At 48.9% G+C, this 23,321-nt stretch overlaps 1 protein-coding gene across 1 annotated transcript in view; it reads left to right on the top strand.

Annotated features, from left to right (window-relative positions):
• B4GALNT2 (beta-1,4-N-acetyl-galactosaminyltransferase 2 (SID blood group)) overlaps positions 1-23,321 on the top strand; it is a 297,045-nt gene that overhangs the window by 219,539 nt on the left and 54,185 nt on the right. Inside the window, exons 5-6 of the mRNA XM_069605292.1 lie at positions 392-429; positions 5,403-5,583. Of these exons, the coding sequence (XP_069461393.1) occupies positions 392-429; positions 5,403-5,583 (219 nt within the window). The remainder of the gene's footprint in view (positions 1-391; positions 430-5,402; positions 5,584-23,321) is intronic.

Raw genomic sequence — 23,321 nt, 5'->3', positions numbered from 1 at the left:
GGTCACCACATCACCCACTAGACCTGGTGACACGCCAGCCAGCATTCTTTCCCGGCACTGGTAGAGCGCCGTCTGTGCGGCAAGACAGTGCAGCCCTTCAGCTTGCAGGTGCTGCTATGCCCGTGCTGTTTTAGGTTACCGCCACACTGTGGTAGATCGCTGTCATGCATGTATCAGGGCGGTGGGGGATGCGTGGAGTCCATGTCTTGTGAATAATCTCCAGCCCAGACCTGCAATGCTGGTGATGGCTCCTGCACTGAATCACTTAAGCTGATGTATTGATTGGGCTTTGGTGTCTGTGATGTGTGATGTCCCTGTGGGCTATTCCAGGCTCTTACTGGAACAGGGGACACAGGCACCCCATTTTCTAACTCTGCATCTTCTTTTCTAGGGCTCGGTGTCTACCTGCAGGGTGGAGAGCTGTCTCAGGTATAGCATGAGAGCGGTGTCCGGGGTCACGCATGTACGCTAATGTATTTGCTGCCTTTTGGTGGCGTTAAATGCCGAATCCATTCCTGCTGTGAAGAGAAAGAGAGAGAGGACATGGGTGTTAGGAAACACAATATCCGGTTGGCATGGCAACTGGCAAAGCAACCGGCCATCATTTTGAGTTGGATACCGCCATTTATAAATCAATGAGGGCATGTTTTACTATATTTCTCCCAATCGAGGCCTCCCACTCTTGAAGCAGCGATGCCTGGGCTTCCGGGTTAGCTGCAATTTCCCACCCTCCTTTGACTGCCCGGTCAGAGACCAGACCGTGGCACAGGCGTGTGTGCTCCACTGTTGCGAGAACCCCTCAGCTGGCAGCACCACAATATGCAAAGCCAACCCCTGACCATCCCAACCACCCCAGCCTTCAAAACGCTGCCCGCTCAGTCCGGTGCCGGCAGACCCCCATGGTCTTCTTTACCATTTTCTTTGCTTGTTTGGGCTGCTTCTTTCACAGCCACTCCCACCCCAGGAAAACGGAAGCAATGTGCCTTCCACGTCCAATCACATGCCTCATACACCTGACCCCACTCCCTACACCACATTGGCCCATAGTCACCCTACACTACACTTCCATACAACCACCCTACCTGACCTTATATTAGCCAACCCGATCCCATACCTGCACACTCTCATGGTACCCCACGCCTCTCAATCCATACTGTACCTCCCCTACCCATACAACCCCATGCCTATCTACACTCATATAACCCCATACCTGCATACAGCATCCTACCTTATGCCAGCCTACCCCTGCTCCACTCCTGATAACAGCGTCCCTACCCACACACCTCACCCTGCAACACACTGCCTACCCAAGCTTACGCGAAGCAGCCTACACCCACTCTTCCCCCACCTGCCTATCCCCACCCTAAGCCATACCTGCCTACACACACCATACCCCACATCTGCCTACCACCAGCTCAGCCTACTCCCAGCCATACCACAACCCTGCCTACCCCACCTCTCCATGCCCACAACTGCCTACCCCTACTATGCCATCTAGCTGCATACCCTACGCCTGCCTATACACACTTTCCCCCACCCTAACCACAGCCACCCTACCTTCACATCTGTATACCCACCCCTTCCCTCTTTTGCCACCACCAAACCCCATGTTTGCCTCCCCATCATGCCCCATGCCTGCCTAACTCCACCCCCGCACACCACACCTGTCAAAGCACATCCTACCACAGGCCTGCCTACCACACCCCACATGCTTCCCTACCCCACTCTCTGCCACACACATGCCTACGCCTTCCCCATTACTCTCTATCCCACCATACGCCACACCTGCCTACTCCCAACCTGCCCCATGCCTGCCTACCCCACCCTTCCGCTGACTGTACCCATCCAAACCCTTACCTGCTAACCCTAACTCTGTCTACACCCACCCTACAACATGGCTGTCCATTTCCACTCCACCCCTACTACACACACCCCATTCCAACATTCCTACCCCAGTGTCACATTGCACCACACCTGCCTACTCCACCCCTTCCCAAAGATGACTATCTCAACCTAGCTCCACACATCGACACCCTAATGCCTGCCTCCCTACCCCTTCCTACGCGTACTGCATTCTTGCCTACTGCACCACCTACCTGCGTACACCCACACTACTCCTGCCTGCATCATTTCTACCTCCTGCTTCCCTATCCCATGGCTTCCTAGTCTCGCCCTACCCCACACCACCCTTTATGCCTTAATACACCCACCCTATACTGTATCCATCTATTCCCACAGTACTCCTTTGCTGCCTACACAATGGATGCCCACTTCCACCCCACCCACACCTACCCTATTTGCCACACTGCTTCACACAGGTCTACCACCACCCTTGCCCACACCTGCCTACAGCTACCCTGCTTCACACATCCCAACCCCACGCCTGCCTCCCTACCCGTTCCTACAATCACTTTGGCACATACCTGCCTACCCCACCCTACTCCTGCCCACCTCACTCCTGCCTACTCCTACCCCATGGCCGCGTAGTCCCACCCTACCCCCATACCTACCTAAACCCACTCTACATCAGACCTGCCAACCCCAGCCCTACCCCATCCAACTATATGCCTGCATGCATATACCCTAACCCCCAACTCTATCCTACCTTAGCCCCCTTGCCTAACTGCACCATGAACACCCCTTCCTGATGCCAGTCTACCATCACTCAACCCTGCCTGCCTCATTCCTTTGTTCTACTGTACCATCCTACAGACTTCCACACCCCTACTATGCTCACCTTTGCCCACACCTGCCTTCTCCCTCCTTACCCCACGCAAGCTTGCTTCCTTCCTACCTATACCCACCCTACCTCACACATGCCTACCCACGCAACTACCCCAGAACTTGCCTACACCATCCCTGCAGCAGGGCAGCGGACCTCTAACCTACCCCACACCTGCCTAAACCCATCCTACTTCCATCTGCCTACCCCAGGCTCCAAAGATAATTATGGGTTTGAAAGTAGAGTGGCAAGAGCTGATGCGCTAATTCTTTTCTAAGTCTCAAGAAGATTAGAAAGTCTCTGGCCCTTCATCTGGCACCGTGTGATGGTCCTTCTCTGGCCCTCAATCTACCACAGTGTAATGTGCCTTCTCTGCCCCTTCATCTAGCACAGTGTGATGTGCCTTCACTAACCATCTGGCACAGCATGATGTGCCTTCTCTGGCCCTCCACCTGGCACAGTGTAACTTGCCTCCAGCCCTTCATCTGGCACCGTGTGATGGTCCTTCTCCGGTCATACATCTCACACAGTGTAATGTGCCTTCTCTGGCCCTCCATCTAGCACAGTGTAATGTGCCTTCTCTGGCCCTCCATCTGACACAGTGTAATGTGCCTTCTCTGGCCCTTCATCTAGCACAGTGTGATGTGCCTTCACTAACCATCTGGCACAGCATGATGTGCCTTCTCTGGCCCTCCATCTGGCACAGTGTAACTTGCCTCTGGCCCTTCATCTGGCACCATGTGATGATCCTTCTTCTCTGGCCATACATCTCACACAGTGTAATGTGCCTTCTCTGGCCCTCCATCTAGCACAGTGTAATGTGCCTTCTCTGGCCCTCCATCTGGCACAGTGTAATGTGCCTTCTCTGGCCCTCCATCTGGCACAGTGTAACTTGCCTCCGGCCCTTCATCTGGCAGCATGTGATGATCCTTCCCTGGCCATACATCTCACACAGTGTAATGTGCCTTCTCTGGCCCTCCATCTGGCACAGTGTAACTTGCCTCCGGCCCTTCATCTGGCACCATGTGATGATCCTTCTCTGGCCATACATCTCACACAGTGTAATGTGCCTTCTCTGGCCCTCCATCTGGCACAGTGTAATGTGCCTTCTCTGGCCCTCTATCTAGCCAAATGTAATGTGCCTTCTCTGCCCCTTCATCTAGCACAGTGTGATGTGCCTTCACTAACCATCTGGCACAGCATGATGTGCCTTCTCTGGCCCTCCACCTGGCACAGTGTAACTTGCCTCCAGCCCTTCATCTGGCACCGTGTGATGGTCCTTCTCCAACAATACATCTGACAAAGTGTAATGTGCCTTCTCTGGCCCTTCATCTAGCACAGTGTGATGTGCCTTCACTAACCATCTGGCACAGCATGATGTGCCTTCTCTGGCCCTCCATCTGGCACAGTGTAACTTGCCTCTGGCCCTTCATCTGGCACCGTGTGATGGTCCTTCTCCGGCCATACATCTCACACAGTGTAATGTGCCTTCTCTGGCCCTCCATCTAGCACAGTGTAATGTGCCTTCTCTGGCCCTCCATCTGACACAGTGTAATGTGCCTTCTCTGGCCCTTCATCTAGCACAGTGTGATGTGCCTTCACTAACCATCTGGCACAGCATGATGTGCCTTCTCTGGCCCTCCATCTGGCACAGTGTAACTTGCCTCTGGCCCTTCATCTGGCACCATGTGATGATCCTTCTTCTCTGGCCATACATCTCACACAGTGTAATGTGCCTTCTCTGGCCCTCCATCTAGCACAGTGAAATGTGCCTTCTCTGGCCCTCCATCTGGCACAGTGTAACTTGCCTCCGGCCCTTCATCTGGCACCATGTGATGATCCTTCTCTGGCCATACATCTCACACAGTGTAATGTGCCTTCTCTGGCCCTCCATCTGGCACAGTGTAACTTGCCCCCGGCCCTTCATCTGGCACCATGTGATGATCCTTCTCTGGCCATACATCTCACACAGTGTAATGTGCCTTCTCTGGCCCTCCATCTGGCACAGTGTAATGTGCCTTCTCTGGCCCTCCATCTGGCACAGTGTAATGTGCCTTCTCTGGCCCTCCATCTGGCACAGTGTAACTTGCCTCCGGCCCTTTATCTGGCACCATGTGATTATCCTTCTCTGGCCATACATCTCACACAGTGTAATGTGCCTTCTCTGGCCCTCCATCTGGCACAGTGTAATGTGCCTTCTCTGGCCCTCCATCTGGCACAGTGTAACTTGCCTCCGGCCCTTTATCTGGCACCATGTGATTATCCTTCTCTGGCCATACATCTCACACAGTGTAATGTGCCTTCTCTGGCCCTCCATCTGGTTGTGCAAAGTGTCTTCTGTAACCCGCCTTCTGGCACAGTATGGTGTGACTTCTCTGATTGGCTCAATATTACAGAATATGAAGTGCTTTCTTCGCCTATGCCTATGTGGCAAAGCATAAGGTCCCTGCAATCCTACGTATGTTGCCACTCTGCAGCATTTAATGTTCCTCTCCACGTGGAGGTATGCAATGGCCATCCCCATGTGGCAGAATCTTGCCATATAATGCTATGATGTCATTGTTGAATGTGTGCAGAAATGTGCGTGTGATAGTAAGTGTGTGGTTAGAGGATATGTCTTGGTAGGAGAATTAATTCTGGTCTAAAGCTGAAGCCTCGCTGCCCTTTCCATCTTCTCCAGGTGACTCTTACGGCCTCGCTGGGGACATTCACTACCCTTGCTGACGTCTCAGAGCAGGTGCTGCAGGGGAGGGGCGAGAAGACTATGACCATAACCTCGCCCCACGTGGAATGGGTCAATTTCATCCTCCAGCACACCACCTACACCAGCACTGTGTACAACATCCACGCAGTGGATACGGGTGAGTACTGATGGAGGTCAGCGGCCTTCATCAGGTCCCATGTGTGAGCCGAAACCTTGCAACACTGCACTGTCTCTGGGCAGCTGGAATTGGGTGCCACTTAAACCAGAACCGTATCTTGTCTTACCAAGTGTGAGCGGATGCCAGAATCCTCCCACTGTGGCAGGGCCTGCTACAGACTAGACCAGGAGGTCACATACATACAAACGAACCCTCCACATGTGTGTTTTACAGCATTCACATGTTGCATTCATAAACGGTCATTGCTTTTTGTCATGTACACTACAAAGTGTGCTTGTGTGCTTTGTCATTTTAAGTCTCTTACGCTTGCACGTGCTATGAATTTAGCACGGTTCACAAAGGGTTCGAATTTTTAATTTTTTTTTCTATTAAACACACCCTCAAGTGTCTGCTGGGCAAGATTAAAAACGTACATAAATTAATAATTGCCAATGCTTAAAAATAGTTTAGTTCAAGCAAAGAGAAAAAGGTACTAAAATAGAATATCAAATGGAAATGGGGAATCAAGAGGGCAAACCATAAAAATGAGCTTCCATGTGATCATGTCCCCGCAAAAAGGCTGCGCGGCAAAAAGGCTGCGCGGCAAAAAGGCTGCCGCAAAGTTGAGTGGTTGCGCATCTTCTACTGCACATTTTTCCAAACGTTTATATTTTTTTAAATCAAGTTTTTAAACAAATTTCATGCAGAGGGAACACTCCAGCCGCTCTCCCCCCTCTAGGTTTGACTCTACCCCATTCCGTATTGCCTCACCAAACGCCCCCCCCCTTAAATTTACAGCAAAAATGTGGTTAAAAATTCTGCAGTAAAATGTTTGGATACCAAATAAGTAAGGAGAGACTATGGGAGAGCGTAAAAACACTTACTTAAGAGGCCTTTGAAAAGTATTAAGGAGTACCAGGAAATAGTGGCGGTGGAGATTACGGCTTGTGGAGCAGTGAGAGAAGAGTCGGAGTAGGTGGTCATGGGAAAGTTTGTCTGTCGCCTCTAGCCCTCATTTCTGCCCCCTTCTAGGCCAGACACTTTGGCTGCAAAGGAAACCATGTTCTTCTGGGGAAAGGGAAAGGATGCCTCTTCCACCATCTTCTCTGGGTAACAGGAGCAACCGGCGGGAGGTTTGAGGGCCATCGAGGACATCTACCTCCGTTGGTGGCCGCTCTCCTAGAATTAAGGATTCGTCTAAGTGATCATGAAAGCAGCACATTTCTCCAACCACAAGAGTGCAATGGCGATGGCGCTTCAGATCATGAAAACTTGAATAAGGGATCGTATTTGGGTGATTTGAGGAGAGGAGTCAACTCTGCGGTCCCATGGAAGGGGAGCTGCACAGTAGAGGGATTTCCCTCTGGTTGGGGGGCAGAACAGTGGGGGCAGGGGGCCCTGTGACATGTTTATGGAAGACACTGGGTTTCGTATTATTAGTAGATGTCCATCCGCCCGCCCGCCCGGGCTACTCCAGCAGAGATGGAGTGGGAGGGACTGTGAGTCTACAATGATGCGCGGTAGAAAGGGAATCATTCAGGTCTGTGTGCATATGGTGCTTAATGCCACATTCCCCATGCTTCCACGTATTCTGCATAGCATTGCCTTGTTCCTAAGCAGAGTACATCGCCTCAGAGCTGCTCACCCAGACTCCTGGTGTACAGCCACCTACGTTCCAGGAATAGCTAAATACAGGACCCCCTGGGGTGCTGCAGCCCCTTCGCCTAGTAAGGGCCAGCTACTGGCAGACTACACCTTTCCTCCTGGAGCAAACTGTCCTCCTTAAACCTATAGCAATGTTCCTTACTAGGGAAACCCATTAATAGGAGGAAGCCAGGATGATGAGTGAAGTTCAGGTAATGTGTACATTCCTTCTTATGGAACTGGGAACAGGGCCGTTTAAGCACCCTTCCAGGGAGGGATTAAATCTGCGGTAACCCTGCAGGGCCATACGATCTGATACAAGTATCTCAGAACAAGACATTTGATGTCTGCATGGTCTTTGAACCCGGCTCTGGATCCGTGGACTCAAAAACCACAAACCTCTACATTTTGAAAGCTGCAAGGAGCCGGGAGCTCAGATCAGCAACAACACCAAACCATCAGACATTGCACCGGTGAATTCCATCAGCTCGGACGCTAGCCCAGGCGAGAGGCTGGACACTATTAAAAGACTCTGTGCCCTGCTCACTTGGTGGAGAACTGGAGAGGAGCACAGGCAGCGCTTGGAGGGCGGTTTAGAAGGATGGCCGGGGAGCTGAAGAGAGGAAGTGCAAGGAGGAGCGGAGCTTGGTATAGGAGGGAGGGGCAGAGCAACAAGGGGAGGAGGACATCGAGAATCTGTTGGAGGTGGCAGGAACAAAGAATGAAGGGAGATTATCATGTTTAGGCAGTCATCGGAGGAAGCTGGAGCAGAGATTTCTCAGGAGGTTAGAGAGTTGGAGGAGGTTAGTGAGAGTCCTCCATGACTGCCTGCTTGACGGACATGCTGACAAATGCAGAGCTACAGAAAATCCACTGGGGAAAGAAGATCAGGCTTGCTTGATTCTATAAAAAAGAAAACCTTTGTAGCCCATTCTTAAAGTGGCCAACTTTAAAAAAAAGTGTTTGTTCTTCAGACCGACGCCTCTAAATAGGTCTAGGAGCAGTGATGTCTCAGGTCTCTGACGGGAAAGAACTTTTGGTGCTGTTTATCAGCAGAAAACGGTTTCCTAGAGCGAGAAAGGATGCCACTATAGAGCTAAAGGCCTTGGCGATCAAGTGGGCAGTGGGACATCTCTAGTACCATCTCACAGGGAGAAAGTTTACGCGGGTCACTGACCATTGCCGGTTAATGTGGGTCAGCCTTAGGAAAGACGCCAATGCCGGGATCATGCAACGGTTCCTTGATTTACAACCATACTGTTTTAGTGTGGAACATCGCAAGGGCAAAGAACAGGGGAATGTAGACTTCCTCTCCCCCTTTCCTTTATTAGAAGAAATAACTGAAAACACAATGGGAAGGGTATGTGACGAATCTCGAGGTGTTGTCACTACTTTAGATGGGGGTGCCCGGTCCCATGAGGCCTGGGAGCCGAGGCTGCTACCCGATAGTCCCCCTTGGGGTGGTGCTCAGTGGGAGTATCTCATGGGCAGAGAGAACCCCATTGGGAGTAGTGACCAGCTTGGGAGAACACAATTGGCAGTAATTGAATTACCCCCACTTTTCCCGCACCACCATACTAAGAGTATGGACCTGGAGTGAGATGATTTACCTCCCACGTTCCGCCGGATAACACCAAGATCAGCAGAATTACTGTGACGGTAATGCCACTGATGGAAATTCTGCCCAAAATGCCCCATAAACTCTATGAAAATGGGGATTAACTCAACCACTGCCACTTGTAATCCGGCTGTAATTTCGTCGGACCAAGTGGCGGTAACGGTAATTCAATTGGGTGGTATTCTGGCGGATTTACTGCCAGACTACTGCCCAACTCGTAATGAGGCCCAATATCCCTTTCCCCCTCCCACTTTCCCTCAAACCCATCCTTCTCCACATTACCCGATACCCCCATGCATTGTTGTAATGCATCCCAGGTAATAACTACTGGGACGAGGAAGTGGCCAAGAGTAAAGAAAATTACTAACACGAACGAGGATGCACGCTCTAGCCTTTGCAGAGACCTGATTGGCCCACTGTCATTCAAAAGCATAGAAGAAATTGAAGGATGGTGTCTTTGTTCTTGGTCCGGCGTGGACCACAAGAGGCTCCAGGTACCCGGAGACCAGCCAGAGAGAGAATCAGACCATGTCAAAAGGAGAAAAGCACTTGTAGAAGGCTCGCAACATGGGAAGCAGCCCGGAGCGAAGGGAAACTGCTGACCGGTGACCAGAGCTGCTGGGGTGCACAGGGACCGATGCTGAACAGCGGACGAAGCAAGCAGAAGACCGACGAGGACACCGGAGAGCCTGGGAAGCCATTGAAGCTCCTGGGAGACCTGCGAACAACCGGAGTGGGACAGCCCAGACCCTACAGGTAAAAGGCTTGCTGGTCCCAGGTTTGGGGGAGAGCCAGAGGGGTTAGGAGGCAACAGGATTTGTAAACATTAAAAGCAAAAAAGTCCTGCACATGCGTTGGCAAATAAAAACAGCTTTAAAAAGCCACAATGGGAAACAATATCACTGCTCACAGAAAAATGTCAGGAAAGCAAAACATGATGTGTGGGGTGACCAAAGCAAATGTATATTATGTTTCACCCCCAAAACTCCAGTAACGTGAACAGACACTTACTTCAGGAAAAACCTGTTCTTGCTGAGGTCAAAACTTCACAATGAAATGCCTCACTTCCAGCCCTGGATGTCACATCTCCCATCTAATGATGCCCTGGAATAGAACCTGCTGCTGAAGGTGTTGAAAGCCCACTGTTCCCCAGACTGGCTGTCCCTGAAGGCAGTTAAAGCAGGGACTTCACAGAAAAGTCATCCCTGGCTGAAGCATGACAAAAAGGTGTGAGTCCTTGTTGCACCCACTTCAAAAGAGCCCACACTGACTTCAAAGAGACTCATGAAAAACTCTGGTCACAGGTGAGTCCAGGGAGAAAGATGGCTGTGGGGGATGAAGCGACCATCCCATTTGCTGAACAGACACTCCCAATTAATTTAAAATGCTATTTTCGTTTTAGGCATTTTGCGCAGCAATCATGCTGAGGGATGATTTCATTTTTATGCCATTTTTCATGTAATCTCCAGATGATTTAAGGGGTATAAACTGCAATGACCTGTGACTCTGGGGACTGTAATGGCCAGTTAGACTAGGTTTCTGGCTGATCTGAACATGTGACAAATCTGAGAGTTGTTGAAAAGGTGGAAAATGAAATTAGGTATATGCTTGATAACTTACATATTCATAACTGTTGTAAATTCTACGAAAACAACAAAAATGTAACACATGGCCATGCTACATCATACGGATTTGGCAGTCGGCTTATCTAATTCCCCATGATCAGCTAAAACAGAATATATGTCTTGTATGCCCAGCCAACCCCTCCTGCAGCACGAGAGACTGCAGCCACAACGACTGCAGCAACACAGATCCACCTGGATCAACCATCTACAGCCCCAGCAGCCCGTGCCTACCATCTGCCCATACAGATCTGCACATTTCTTCGTGCCTAAATCGCCCGAGGCACCTGATCCCACACCGCGCTGCTGCCTGCCTGACCCTCCAAAATGGCCGGCGCAATGCGGCATGAGAGCGAGGCTCTCGGTTGCTAGGCAACCCAACAATACATCTGCGATCCCGCCCCACCGGCAGGCAGAAGCCGGCGGCGGAACAAGGCCAGGATAAAGGCCATCGCCCCTTGTTTGCCCCTGTTCGCCATCGTGAGTTCACACCGGCCTGGTTCCTGGTCTATTGGGAAAAGGGGTGTTGGTGAAGGTTGAGTGCGAGACGGGTTGGAGTCCTACTCAAAAAGAATCCATAGTATACTAAAAATAAAAAGCATTTTATTGTGCACCACATTCATTGTAGGGGAAGCAGTTCCTTGGCTGGCATGTGTCGTGTAATAAACCGTGACAGGAAGAGGTGAGTTTTCAGTCCAAGGTATTGGGAGCTGGATACATTTGGAAGAGTTGAGGTTTCAGACCAGGGTACTGGGAGCTGGATCCATCTGGAAGAGGTGAGTTTTCAGACCAGGGTATTGGGAGCTGGATCCATTTGGAAGAGGTGAGTTTTCAGGCTGGGGTATTGAGAACTGGATCCATTTGGAAGAGGTGAGGTTTCAGACCGGGGTATTGGGAACCGGATGCATCTGGAAGAGGTGAATTTTCAGACTGGGATATTGGGAGCTGGATCCATTTGGAAGAGGTGAAGTTTTTGGACCAGGGTATTGGGAGCTGGATCCGTTTGGAAGAAGTCAGGTTTCAGACAAGGGTATTGGGAGCTGGATCCGTTTGCAAGAGGTGAGTTTTCAGACCAGAGTCCTGGGATCTGGATTCGTTTGGAAGAGGTGAGTATTCAGGCCAAGGTATTGGGAGCTGGATCCATTTGTATGAGGTCAGGTTTCCAAACGGGGTATTGGGAGCTGGATCCATTTGGAAGAGGTGAGTATTCAGGTCAAGGTATTGGGAGCTGGATCCGTTTGGATGAGTTCAGGTTTCAGAACGGGGTATTGGGAGCAGGATCCATTTGGAAGAGGTCGGTATTCAGGCCAAGGTATTGGGAGCTGGATCCGTTTGTATGAGGTGAGGTTTCAGACCGGGGTATTGGGAGCTGGATCCATGTGGAAGAGGTGAGTTTTCAGTCCGGGGTATTGGGAAATGGATCCATTTGGAAGAGGTGAGGTTTCCGACTGGGATATCGGGAGCTCGATCCATTTGGAAGAGGTGAGTTTTCAGGCCAAGGTATTGGGAGCTTGATCCATTTCGAAGAGGTGAGGTTTCAGACCGGGGTATTGGGAGATGGATCCATTTGGAAGAGGTGAGGTTTCCCACTGGGATATTGGGAGCTGGATCCATTTGGAAGAGTTGAGTATTCAGGCCAAGGTATTGGGAGCTGGATCCGCTTGGATGAGGTCAGGTTTCAGACCGGGGTATTGGGAGCAGGATCCATTTGGAAGAGGTGAGTTTTCAGTCCGGGGTATTGGGAAATGGATCCATTTGGAAGAGGTGAGGTTTCCGACTGGGATATCGGGAGCTCGATCCATTTGGAAGAGGTGAGTTTTCAGGCCAAGGTATTGGGAGCTTGATCCATTTCGAAGAGGTGAGTTTTCAGACCGGGGTATTGGGAGATGGATCCATTTGGAAGAGGTGAGGTTTCACACTGGGATATTGGGAGCTGGATCCATTTGGAAGAGTTGAGTATTCAGGCCAAGGTATTGGGAGCTGGATCCGCTTGGATGAGGTCAGGTTTCAGACCGGGGTATTGGGAGCAGGATCCATTTGGAAGAGGTTGGTATTCAGGCCAAGGTATTGGGAGCTGGATCCGTTTGTATGAGGTCAGGTTTCAGACCGGGGTATTGAGAGCTGGATCCATTTGGAAGAGGTGAGTTTTCAGGCCAAGGTATTGGGAGCTGGATCCGTTTCGAAGAGGTGAGGTTTCGGACTGGGGTATTGGGAGCTAGATCCATTTGGAAGAGGTGAGGTTTCAGACCGGGGCATTGGGAGCTGGATCCATCTGGAAGAGGTGAGGTTTTCGGACCGGGGTATTAGGAGCTCGATCCATTTGGAAGAGGTGAGTTTTCAGACCGGGCTATTGGGAGCTGGATCCATTTGGAAGAGGTGAGGTTTTCGGACCGAGGTATTGGGAGCTCGATCCATTTGGAACAGGTGAGTTTTCAGACCGGGGTATTGGGAGATGGATCCATTTGGAAGAGGTGAGTCTTCAGGCCAAAGTATTGGGTGCAGGATCTGTTTGGATGAGGTCAGGTTTCAGACTGGGGTATTGCAATCCGGATCCATTTAGAAGAAGAGACGTGTCAGAGCAGAGAACGGGGAGCTCAATGTAGTTGGGAAAGGTGAACTTCTTGATCTATGCAGAATGTGAGTAGGCTGGAGGAAAGCACGTTTCAGAGGAGAGATCTTCATTTTTGTATCAAGGTAAGGGGAATCTCACCGCCCTCCGCATTCCCTGCTGCTGAAATTGCCCATACAGTCATTTGAGACCTGCACAAAAACCTGCAACATGTTAATAAGAAAGAAAGATCATTTCTGGTACATACTGTCGCCATTTTGAGGGACATGATGGTAAATCTTGTGGATTATTGCTAGAAATCCACCGAATATCCTAGGAAAGCTACCATGTATCCTTGGAAAGCATTACCATGTATCCTAGGAAAGCATTACCATGTATCTTCGGAAAGCATTAGCATGTATCCTAGGAAAGCATTACCATGTATCCTAGGAAAGCATTACCATGTATCCTAGGAAAGGATTACCATGTATTCTAGGAAAGCATTACCATGTATCCTAGTAGCCTAGGAAAGCATTACCATGTATTCTAGGAGAGCATTACCATGTATCCTAGGAAAGGTTTACCATGTATCCTAGGAAAGCATTACCATGTATCCTAGAAGAGCATTACCATGTATCTTAGGAAAGTATTACCATGTATCCTAGGAAAGCATTGCCATGTATCTTAGGAAAGCATTACCATGTATTTTAGGAAAGCATTACCATGCATCTTAGGAAAGCATTACCATGTATCCTAGGAAAGTATTACCATGTATTTTAGGAAAGCATTACCCTGTATCCTGGGAAAGCATTACCATGTATTTTAGGAAAGCATTACCATGTACCTTAGGAAAGCATTACCATGTATCCTAGAAAAGCATTACCATGTATCCTAGGAAAGCATTACCGTGTATTTTAGGAACGCATTACCATGCATCTTAGGAAAGCATTACCATGTATCCTAGAAAAGCATTACCATGTATCCTAGGAAAGCATTACCATGTATCCTAGGAAAGCATTACCGTGTATTTTAGGAAAGCATTACCATGTTTCCTTGGAAAGCATTACCATGTATCCTTAGAAAGCATTACCATGTATCCTTGGAAAGCATTACCATGTAATTTAGGAAAGCATTACCATGTATCCTAGGAAAGCATTACCATGTATCTTGGGAAAGCATTACCATGTATCCTAGGAAAGCATTACCATGTACCCTTGGAAAGCATTACCATGTATCCTAGGAAGGCATTACCATGTATCTTAGGAAAGCATTCCCATGTCTCCTAGGAAAGCATTACCATGTATCCTTGGAAAGCATCACCATGAATCCTAGGAAAGCATTACCATGTATCTTTGGAAAGCATTACCATGTATCCTAGGAAAGCAGTACCATGTATCCTAGGAAAGCATTACCATGTACCCTTGGAAAGCATTACCATGTACCCTTGGAAAGCATTACCATGTATCCTAGGAAAGCATTACCATGTATCCTAGGAAAGCATTACCATGTATCTTAGGAAAGCATTCCCATGTCTCCTAGGAAAGCATTACCATGTATCCTAGGAAAGCATTACCATGTATCCTTGGAAAGCATTGCCATGGATCCTAGGAAAGCATTACCATGTATCCTTGGAAAGCATTACCATGGATCCTTGGAAAGCATTACCATGTAGCCTAGGAAAGCATTACCATGTAGCCTAGGAAAGCATTACCATGTATCCTAGGAAAGCATTACCATGTATCCTAGGAAAGCATTACCACGTATCCTTGGAAAGCATCACCATGTATTATAGGAAAGCAGTACCACGTATCCTTGGAAAGCAGTACCACGTATCCTTGGAAAGCAGTACCATGTATCCTTGGAAAGCATTACCATGTATCCTAGGAAAGCATTACCATGTATCCTAGGAACGCATTACCATGTATCCTAGGAAAGCATTACCATGTATCTTCCCATGTATCCTAGGAAAGCATTACCATGCATCCTAGGAAAGCATTACCATGTATCCTAGGAAAGCATTACCATGTATCCTAGGAAAGCATTACCATGTATCCTTGGAAAGCATTACCATGTATCCTAGGAAAGCATTACCATGTATCTTCCCATGTATCCTAGGAAAGCATTACCATGCATCCTAGGAAAGCATTACCCTGTATCCTAGGAAAGCATTACCATGTATCCTAGGAAAGCATTACCATGTATCCTGCATTACCATGTATCGTAGGAAAGCATTACCATGTATCGTAGGAAAGCATTACCATGTATCGTAGGAAAGCATTACCATGTATCTTAGGAAAGCATTACCATGTATCCTTGGAAAGCATTACCATGTATCCTAGGAAAGCATTACCATGTATCTTCCCATGTATCCTAGGAAAACATTACCATGCATCCTAGGAAAGCATTACCATGTATCCTAGGAAAGCATTACCATGTATCCTGCATTACCATGTATCCTTGGAAAGCATCACCATGTATCCTTGGAAAGCATTACCATGTATCTTAGGAAAGCATTACCATGTATCCTAGGAAAGCATTCCCATGTCTCCTAGGAAAGCATTCCCATGTCTCCTAGGAAAGCATTCCCATGTATCTTAGGAAAGCATTACCATGTATCTTAGGAAAGCATTCCCATGTCTCCTAGGAAAGCATTACCATGTATCTTAGGAAAGCATTACCATGTATCTTAGGAAAGCATTCCCATGTCTCCTAGGAAAGCATTACCATGTATTTTAGGAAAGCATTCCCATGTATTTTAGGGAAGCATTCCCATGTATCCTAGGAAAGCATTATCATGTATCCTTGGAAAGCATTACCATGTATCTTAGGAAAGCATTACCATGTATCCTTGGAAAGCATTCCCATGTATCCTAGGAAAGCATTCCCATGTATCCTAGGAAAGCATTCCCATGTATCCTAGGAAAGCATTCCCATGTATCCTTGGAAAGCATTACCATGTATTTTAGGAAAGCATTCCCATGTATCCTAGGAAAGCATTCCCATGTATCCTAGGAAAGCATTACCATGTATTTTAGGAAAGCATTACCATGTATTTTAGGAAAGCATTCCCATGTATCCTAGGAAAGCATTCCCATGTATCTTAGGAAAGCATTCCCATGTATCCTAGGAAAGCATTACCATGTATCTTACGAAAGCATTCCCATGTATCCTAGGAAAGCATTACCATGTATTTTAGGAAAGCATTCCCATGTATCCTAGGAAAGCATTCCCATGTATCCTAGGAAAGCATTCCCATGTATTTTAGGAAAGCATTCCCATGTATCCTAGGAAAGCATTCCCATGTATCTTAGGAAAGCATTCCCATGTATCCTAGGAAAGCATTCCCATGTATCTTAGGGAAGCATTCCCATGTATCCTAGGAAAGCATTCCCATGTATCCTAGGAAAGCATTACCTTGTATTATCGTGCATGCTGCAGTGTTTCAGAAGCCAGAGGTCTCAGGGCAACTTAGGAAACTGATGATCAGTGTTCAGAGAAGGGTTTAGTGGTCTGGTCTTGGCTCTTCTGAAGGAAGCCGCCTGATCTCTGAGGGAACGACACTGATGGGCAAGATCAAGGATGACCTGTTACCCACTGGCTTCAGCTGGATGGAGGTTATGAACCTGGGAAGTGGTGTAAAAGAATATACACAAGAGTTTGTGAAGTAGTGACACAACACTACGACCTGAAGTGATGTACAAAGGCCTGCAATAACTCCATTACCCCACTTAAAGTAACTATTATCATTATAAAGAATTGTTTCCCAGATGTCTTGCGAGGTATCCGGGAAGCAATTCTTCTTATCTATCCCAAGGAAGTTGCCAGGTTACCACCTCCAACACACGTGACCCTGCAACTATAGTATAATCGCTTAAATGTCTCTACAGCTATTTTTACATATTATACATCCCAGTGAGATATTGTTAGACGCGTGCGCTCCCCCGCATCCAGTCAATTATGAAGTAGTTTCATACATTTTGAACAACAACACATTCTATGAGTCTCTAGTTTTCCTAAATCTGCGGTTGCAGTTGAAAGACCAGAGTAAAGTTTAAGGTTCCAAGTTGTTTAACTGTGACATATTGAGCACACGAGACTCAAACTGCATGAGGTATTACTTCTCACCTTTGGTGTCCACGGGGGGAGAAACACGCCACTCAGTGCAGCCTAAGGGCCATCATAGTGCCCTTTTCTGTGGCTTGAGACCCAGAGATCTGAGGGCATCCAGACCTGTTACTGCTCCTCACTGCTTCTTCCTTTGGGGGGGGGGCAGGGAGGGGCTCCCATCTAAACATAACCTTTTTCTAGTAGGTAGAGAGCAGCATTTCTGAATATTGGACTGCATTTTTTAATCCGATCACCCCAACTAAAAAACATACTTTCCTTTCTTGAGCATTTTATCTGGAAAGAGTTGTTCATAGAAGAGGGAAAGCCCTTGACGCTAAGGTCTTGAGCAGGGTACACACCTTGTATCCCTGGAGGGCCGAATGCGCCACTCAACTCCCATGCAGTGGGCCCAACTATCCATGGCAATGAGTTGCTCGGTAGCGGCATTTGAGTTTTAAATAAAACCATGGGTTTTAAGGTGTTCCTTGTATCACTTTTCTGCTGTAACAAGTGATACGTGGCCTATTAGTGGCATCATTGCTTTGATTTATTTGTATTGTGGCACCAAAATTATGGTTTTAAATATTTAAAAAAACCAGCATGTAGCATGATGCAAAGACGATGAGAGGCTTCACACACACACCTGACATGATAGACGTAATGACTGACTGACCAGGCAATACTTCACTCATGTGACTTAGGGTCGCATTCGGACCACGGCTGCGTGTTGCTCACCACTGGTCTACAGCATCTCGCCTCTCCCAACAAGATACCTCTCGAATGATCTGATATGACATTTATAACACTCCTATACACAAGTGTTTCAAGGCTCGATGAGGCAAGGGAAAGGGGAAGGGAACGGAGGGAGGACCGAGACAATGGGGGTCATTACGAGTGCGAGGTAGCCATGGTGCGATTAGCGGACCATGGTGCCAATTACCAGACCATTCCAACCTTGGAGGACCCGGTATTTCCCCATTCAGGGAACCCATCCCCATTCGAGCCCCGATAGGGCTCAATGGAAATGGGGACCATGCTAACAACGGGCTCTTTAATAACCGTGAACAGTGCAGTATCAGACAAGAGATCAGCAGGGGAGAGGAAGAGAGAAGGCAGAGGCAAAAAGGAAAGTCTTGAGATGCTTCTGGATCTGAGATGGTTCTGCTCAAGTTTCAGAGAGGCAGCTGAGGGGCAGGGAGGCTATTCCAGAGGGAGGCGGTAGCTGAAGAGAGAGATCTACCCCCAACTCGTTGCTTGGAGAAGCGGCTGACCCTGAGGGAGTTGGAGGTGGATGAGCGAAGAGCTCGAGAAGGAAGATATTTCAGAAGAGAGACTTGGAGGTATTGCGGTGCGGTCCCAGGCCCAAGAAGGCCTCCAATATATTAACTCTTTAAACTATTGTGTTCTCTGCTTGTAAAGGAAATGGACAGCTGCTATGCTGTGTTCTGTGTTCTATAGTGATATATGTTATAAATCATGACTCTTTTTTGGAGACAGTAGCTCTCTCCCAGAATAAACATTTCTAATAAGGGACACATCACAAGGAACAGCGCAAAAGCACGGTCCCAATACATACTGTGTAGGTTTTTACATACTAGACATCCGGGGAAGACATTCTAATGGAAGTAGTGGAACACCACGTGTCCAAAAAGAAATCTTTCACCCAAATTCAATAGATAATACAATCTTAAAGTGAATGGTTAAGATTGTATTAACAAACGATTTCCTTTGGCAAACCATTGTCACTGCATTATTCTAACCGCACATTGATGGCCAGAACCCATTTTATAAATAAAAAAGCAGCCAAATGGTTCTTTATTCATATCACTGTTCTTGTGTAATTATTTTAAATCTGGTACAAAAACGTAACTGCTATGTACTGTTTTTAAATGATGAATGGCTGGGTGTCTTTACCAGCACTACGATGTGATGAATGAATGAAATCATAACTGGGCAGGAGACAAAGCCATGTTCTATAAATAGAAGGGAAGTACTTTTTGATTTCCTCTCAGTCCTTCTCCTTCGTCCCTCTCATTCATCCCTCCTCCTTTGCTTCCTTGCTTCATCCTCCTTTGCCTCTTTGGTCCCTTCTCCTTTGCCTCTTTGGTCCCTTCTCCTTTGCCTCTTTGGTCCCTTCTTCTTTGGTCCCTTCTCCATTGCCTCTTCTGTCCCTCCTCCTCCTTGCTCCCTGCTCCTCCCTTCTCCCTCCTCCTTTGCCTCTTTGGTCCCTTCTCCTTTGCCTCTTTGGTCTCTTCTCCCTTTCCTCCTTGCTCTCTCCTCCTCTTTGCTCCCTGCTCCTCCTTTCTCCCTCCTCATTTGCCTCTTTGGTCCCTACTCCTTTGACTCTTTGGTCCCTTCTCCTTTGCCTCCTTGATCCCTCCTTCTTTCTCCCCTTCTCCTCCCTGCTCTCTCCTCCTCCTTGCTCCCTCCTCCTCCTCATCCTAGCTCCCTGCTCCTCCTTTCTCCCTCCTTCTTTGGCTCTTCGGTCCCATCTCCTTTGCCTCTTCGGTCCCACCTGCTTTGCCTCTTTGCTCTCTCCTCCGTGGTCCCTCCTCCTACTGGCTCCCTCCTCCTTTGCCCCTTTGGTCCCTTCTCCTTTGCCTCCTTGATCCCTCCTTCTTACTCCCTTCTCCTCCCTACTCCCTCCTCCTCCTTATCCTTGCTCCCTGCTCCTTTCTCCCTCCTCCGTTGCCTCTTCGGTCCCTTCTCCTTTGCCTCCTTGATCCCTCCTTCTTGCTCCCCTTCTCCTCCCTACTGCCTCCTCCTCCTCATCCTAGCTCACTGCTCCTCCTTTCTCCCTCCTCCTTTGCCTCTTTGGTCGCTTCTCCTTTGCCTCCTTGCTCCCTCCTCCTCATCATCCTTGCTCCCTGATCCTCCTTTCTCCCTCCTCCTTTGCCTCTTTGGTCCCTTCTCCTTTGCCTCCTTGCTCCCTCCTCCTGCTTGCTCCCTCCTCCTCCTCATCCTAGCTCCCTGCTCCTCCTTTCTCCCTCCTCCTTTGCTTCTTTGGTCCACTCATCTTTACCTCCTTGGTGCCACTCCTTTGTCTCCTTAGTCCCACCCTTTCCTGTATATTAGTCAGGCTGTCTCTCTCTCTGGCACAGTGTCAGTCACACTCTCTCACTCTCCCCTCTGTATCACTTCCTTTACCTTCTTTTCCAGCTGATTGGTAATGTCCGTCTCTCTGCTTCTTCTCGCTTCCCTTCTTACTGGAGAGTGAGACAGATGGTTCTGCCATGTATTCTGGGACTTCAGGGTCTTGCTTGCTTGAAGGATGGAACCTCTGTTGTTAAGCAGAACACTTGCATCTGCTTAGGTTCTTCTGGTGGTAATTGCTGAGTCATGAACGCTGCTCAAATAGTTCTCAGCCTGACATGGCCACATGCCCTTCACGCTATCAGAGCATGTAACTAGCATGTTCACGTGACTGTGTATCCCCCTCCTCCTGGCCAGGCTGTCTCAGGAAAGGATAATGTTACCAAGCAGTAAAGGCCCCCTACACACAATCTCATATCGTTGCCTGTAATCTATTCTGGAGAGGTGCAGTCCTACATTTTGGATATATGGTCAACCAATTGTTACAGCTTTCTGCTTGGCACCATTTACTTGCGTGGCCAATTGCGGCATGTAGATGTGTTCTCACATTAATGGCAAGGCCAAAGCTGTTGGTACAGACATCAAAAACATTTTAGGGCCCTCTCTAGTAGGCTGTGGGCGGAACAAGTGTTGTACCTCAGCTGCTGGTTTAAAGTATTTACTCGAGCAACAGAGGCTAATAGCTCCTATACTAGTCACATGAGGACCAGTTGTTGTAGTGTATCTCCTCTGAGTGCTGGTGACATTACTGACCCTGCAATGCTGTGATGTCAGTGAGTGTAGAGTGCTATAGTGTTATGTTCTGAACAGGGGTTGCAACAGTCACAGTTGGAGAGTGTAAGCTGGCATGGCGGGACGTGCCGGTGTCTTCCTGGCAACTATCATACAATAAACCTACAATTAACTTACCTGCTGGTCCGGGTGTTGGATTATGGTACCGCGCTATTTCACCGGTGACGAGGATGGAATGCTGTCGAGGAGGGGGCAGCAGTTAAGTCCAGGAACATCACCGTCCAAGTATCCACACCCCAATGGTTGATGCCAGCTGTGTCAGCTCCTGATTTCCTATCTGGAAATCGTGTTTCAGCAGGCCGTGTGCTGCTAAGGGCAAGTGTTTCGGTGTGCCCAGGAGCGGAGCTGAACGGCACACAGTTTTGGTGTGCAGAAAAGGAGGGTACCATGAGGAAGGTAGTCTTGCATTCCGACTGGTGCAGGGTGCGTCTTTCATCCTGCCCTTAAGGGTATAGGGCACGCAGTATGGTGTGCGGAGGTGTGCGGAGGTGTGCGGAGTAGGAGGCGCGGTTGGGAAGGTGCTCCAGCAGTCAGAGTGGAGCTCAGGGCATGGTGTCTTCTAAGCTTTCATCCTTCCCTTAAGGGTATACGGCACGCAGTATGGTGTGCGGAGGTGTGCGGAGGCGTGCAGAGGAGGATGCGGAAGTGCTGTTGCGAAGGTGCTGCAGCAGTCGGAGTGGAGCTCAGGGCATGGTGTTTCCCAAGCGGCGTTGCAGCTCTTCAAGGCTGTGTCCTGTCGTTTTGTTGCTCCAGACTGGAGCCGGCTGCCGGGCGGAGCTCCGCGGATCAGGAGACATACGGCAGGGAGAGGAGGCAGTCAGCAGCTGGCCGTGGCACTTGCCGGTGAAGTGAGCGCCCGACTGGAGGTTTTTCGGCGTCAGGGTCTCGGAGCGGATCGCCTCTATGGAGGGCGTCGGAGATGTGGACTCTGTGGTGTTTGCGGAATAATGATGACTTTTGCGGGTCATCAGGGGGCGTTCCAGTGCAAGTGGCTGCATATGAGTCCCGTAATTAAGTGTGTCACGCGAGGATTGGCTTCCGGGAAAGGAGTCGCTCATGTATGGACTGCGGAGCAACATTGGGGCTGGAAAGCAGTCGCACCGGGTTAAACCCTGTGGAAGTTGTCGTGGACAGCTATAGATTGTGTGGGAAGAGTTAGATCCCAGAAATGGTGTGTTGGAGCAGCCCTGTCACCAAGCAGAGATGTGGGTTTTCGGCTGGGGCTCACAACAAGGAGCGCATTAACGACAGCGCAGTCCGTTGGATCGCAGATCTACATGTGGACATCTTTTGGTGTCACAGAATAAGGTTTAGAGCCGTGGAGGGGTCAATGTACGTTTTCTGGCATTGGCTCCACGGGAGAACTGTTGGTATCCCTGCAGAACACTAGTGAGCTGATTAGTGTAAGGCCTGTGTGTTTGGTGTGTGGTGTCTTGTCTTTGTGTTGCGGCCTTCTAGGAATTGATTTTTTGTCTGTGTACGCACTCCACCTGTTTGAGGCTGCCCCTTGAAACCTAGAGCCTGCCAAGTCCCAGCTTTCCACAAAATACATTACATTAACCATCAAATCCTTCCGTGCACCAACATCCTTCCACCCTGGTCTGCACCCCAGGGCACCAGGGCTGCCACCCCCAGGCACTAACCCAGCTCAACAGAGAGCAACAACAAGCACATCACCCCTGACCATCAGTCCAAAACAGCTCTCACATAGAGAAAACACACACACCCACACAAAAAACGAAAACCACAGTCAACCTCAACAGCATCAAAAATACGCCTTGAACAACAACAACACGAGACCCCAGGTCCCTGCCAACTGCTTAACACAGTATATAAGCACGCTACTAGAACCCCAAGTCCCAGCCAGACTGCTGCAACTGCAGCAGTACATCACTGCACACCCCGGACCACTAGTCCTCGCCAGGCTGCAATGCAGCAACACCTTCACTCACCACATGAGACCCCTAGTCCAGGCTAGCTGCACCACGGCAGTACCTCACACCCCGGGACCCCTAGTCTAAACTAGGCTACCATGGCTAATTCACTCAACACCAGAATTATGGAAATCCACTATTCTACAGGACATCCATTACGCAACACACCAAATTTCATGACACTTCCCTTGCGCAACACACCCAAATATGGGACCAACTAGCCCCGAAAACAACTGCCCAAGGGAAAAACTTTCACCCACACGCCCACACGCCACTGCCTTCACACAGAAGAGGGAGAACAAAATACAAGATATCATTTCAATAACAATGTCTCTGCATAGGTTTCACTGAACGAGCTGGCATGGCGGGACGTGCCGGTG

This window comes from Ambystoma mexicanum, chromosome 4p (genome assembly GCF_040938575.1).
Source record: "Ambystoma mexicanum isolate Mex_15411 chromosome 4p, UKY_AmexF1_1, whole genome shotgun sequence".
Taxonomy (NCBI): Eukaryota; Metazoa; Chordata; class Amphibia; order Caudata; family Ambystomatidae; genus Ambystoma; species Ambystoma mexicanum.
This window is presented reverse-complemented; position numbering and strand designations above follow the sequence as displayed.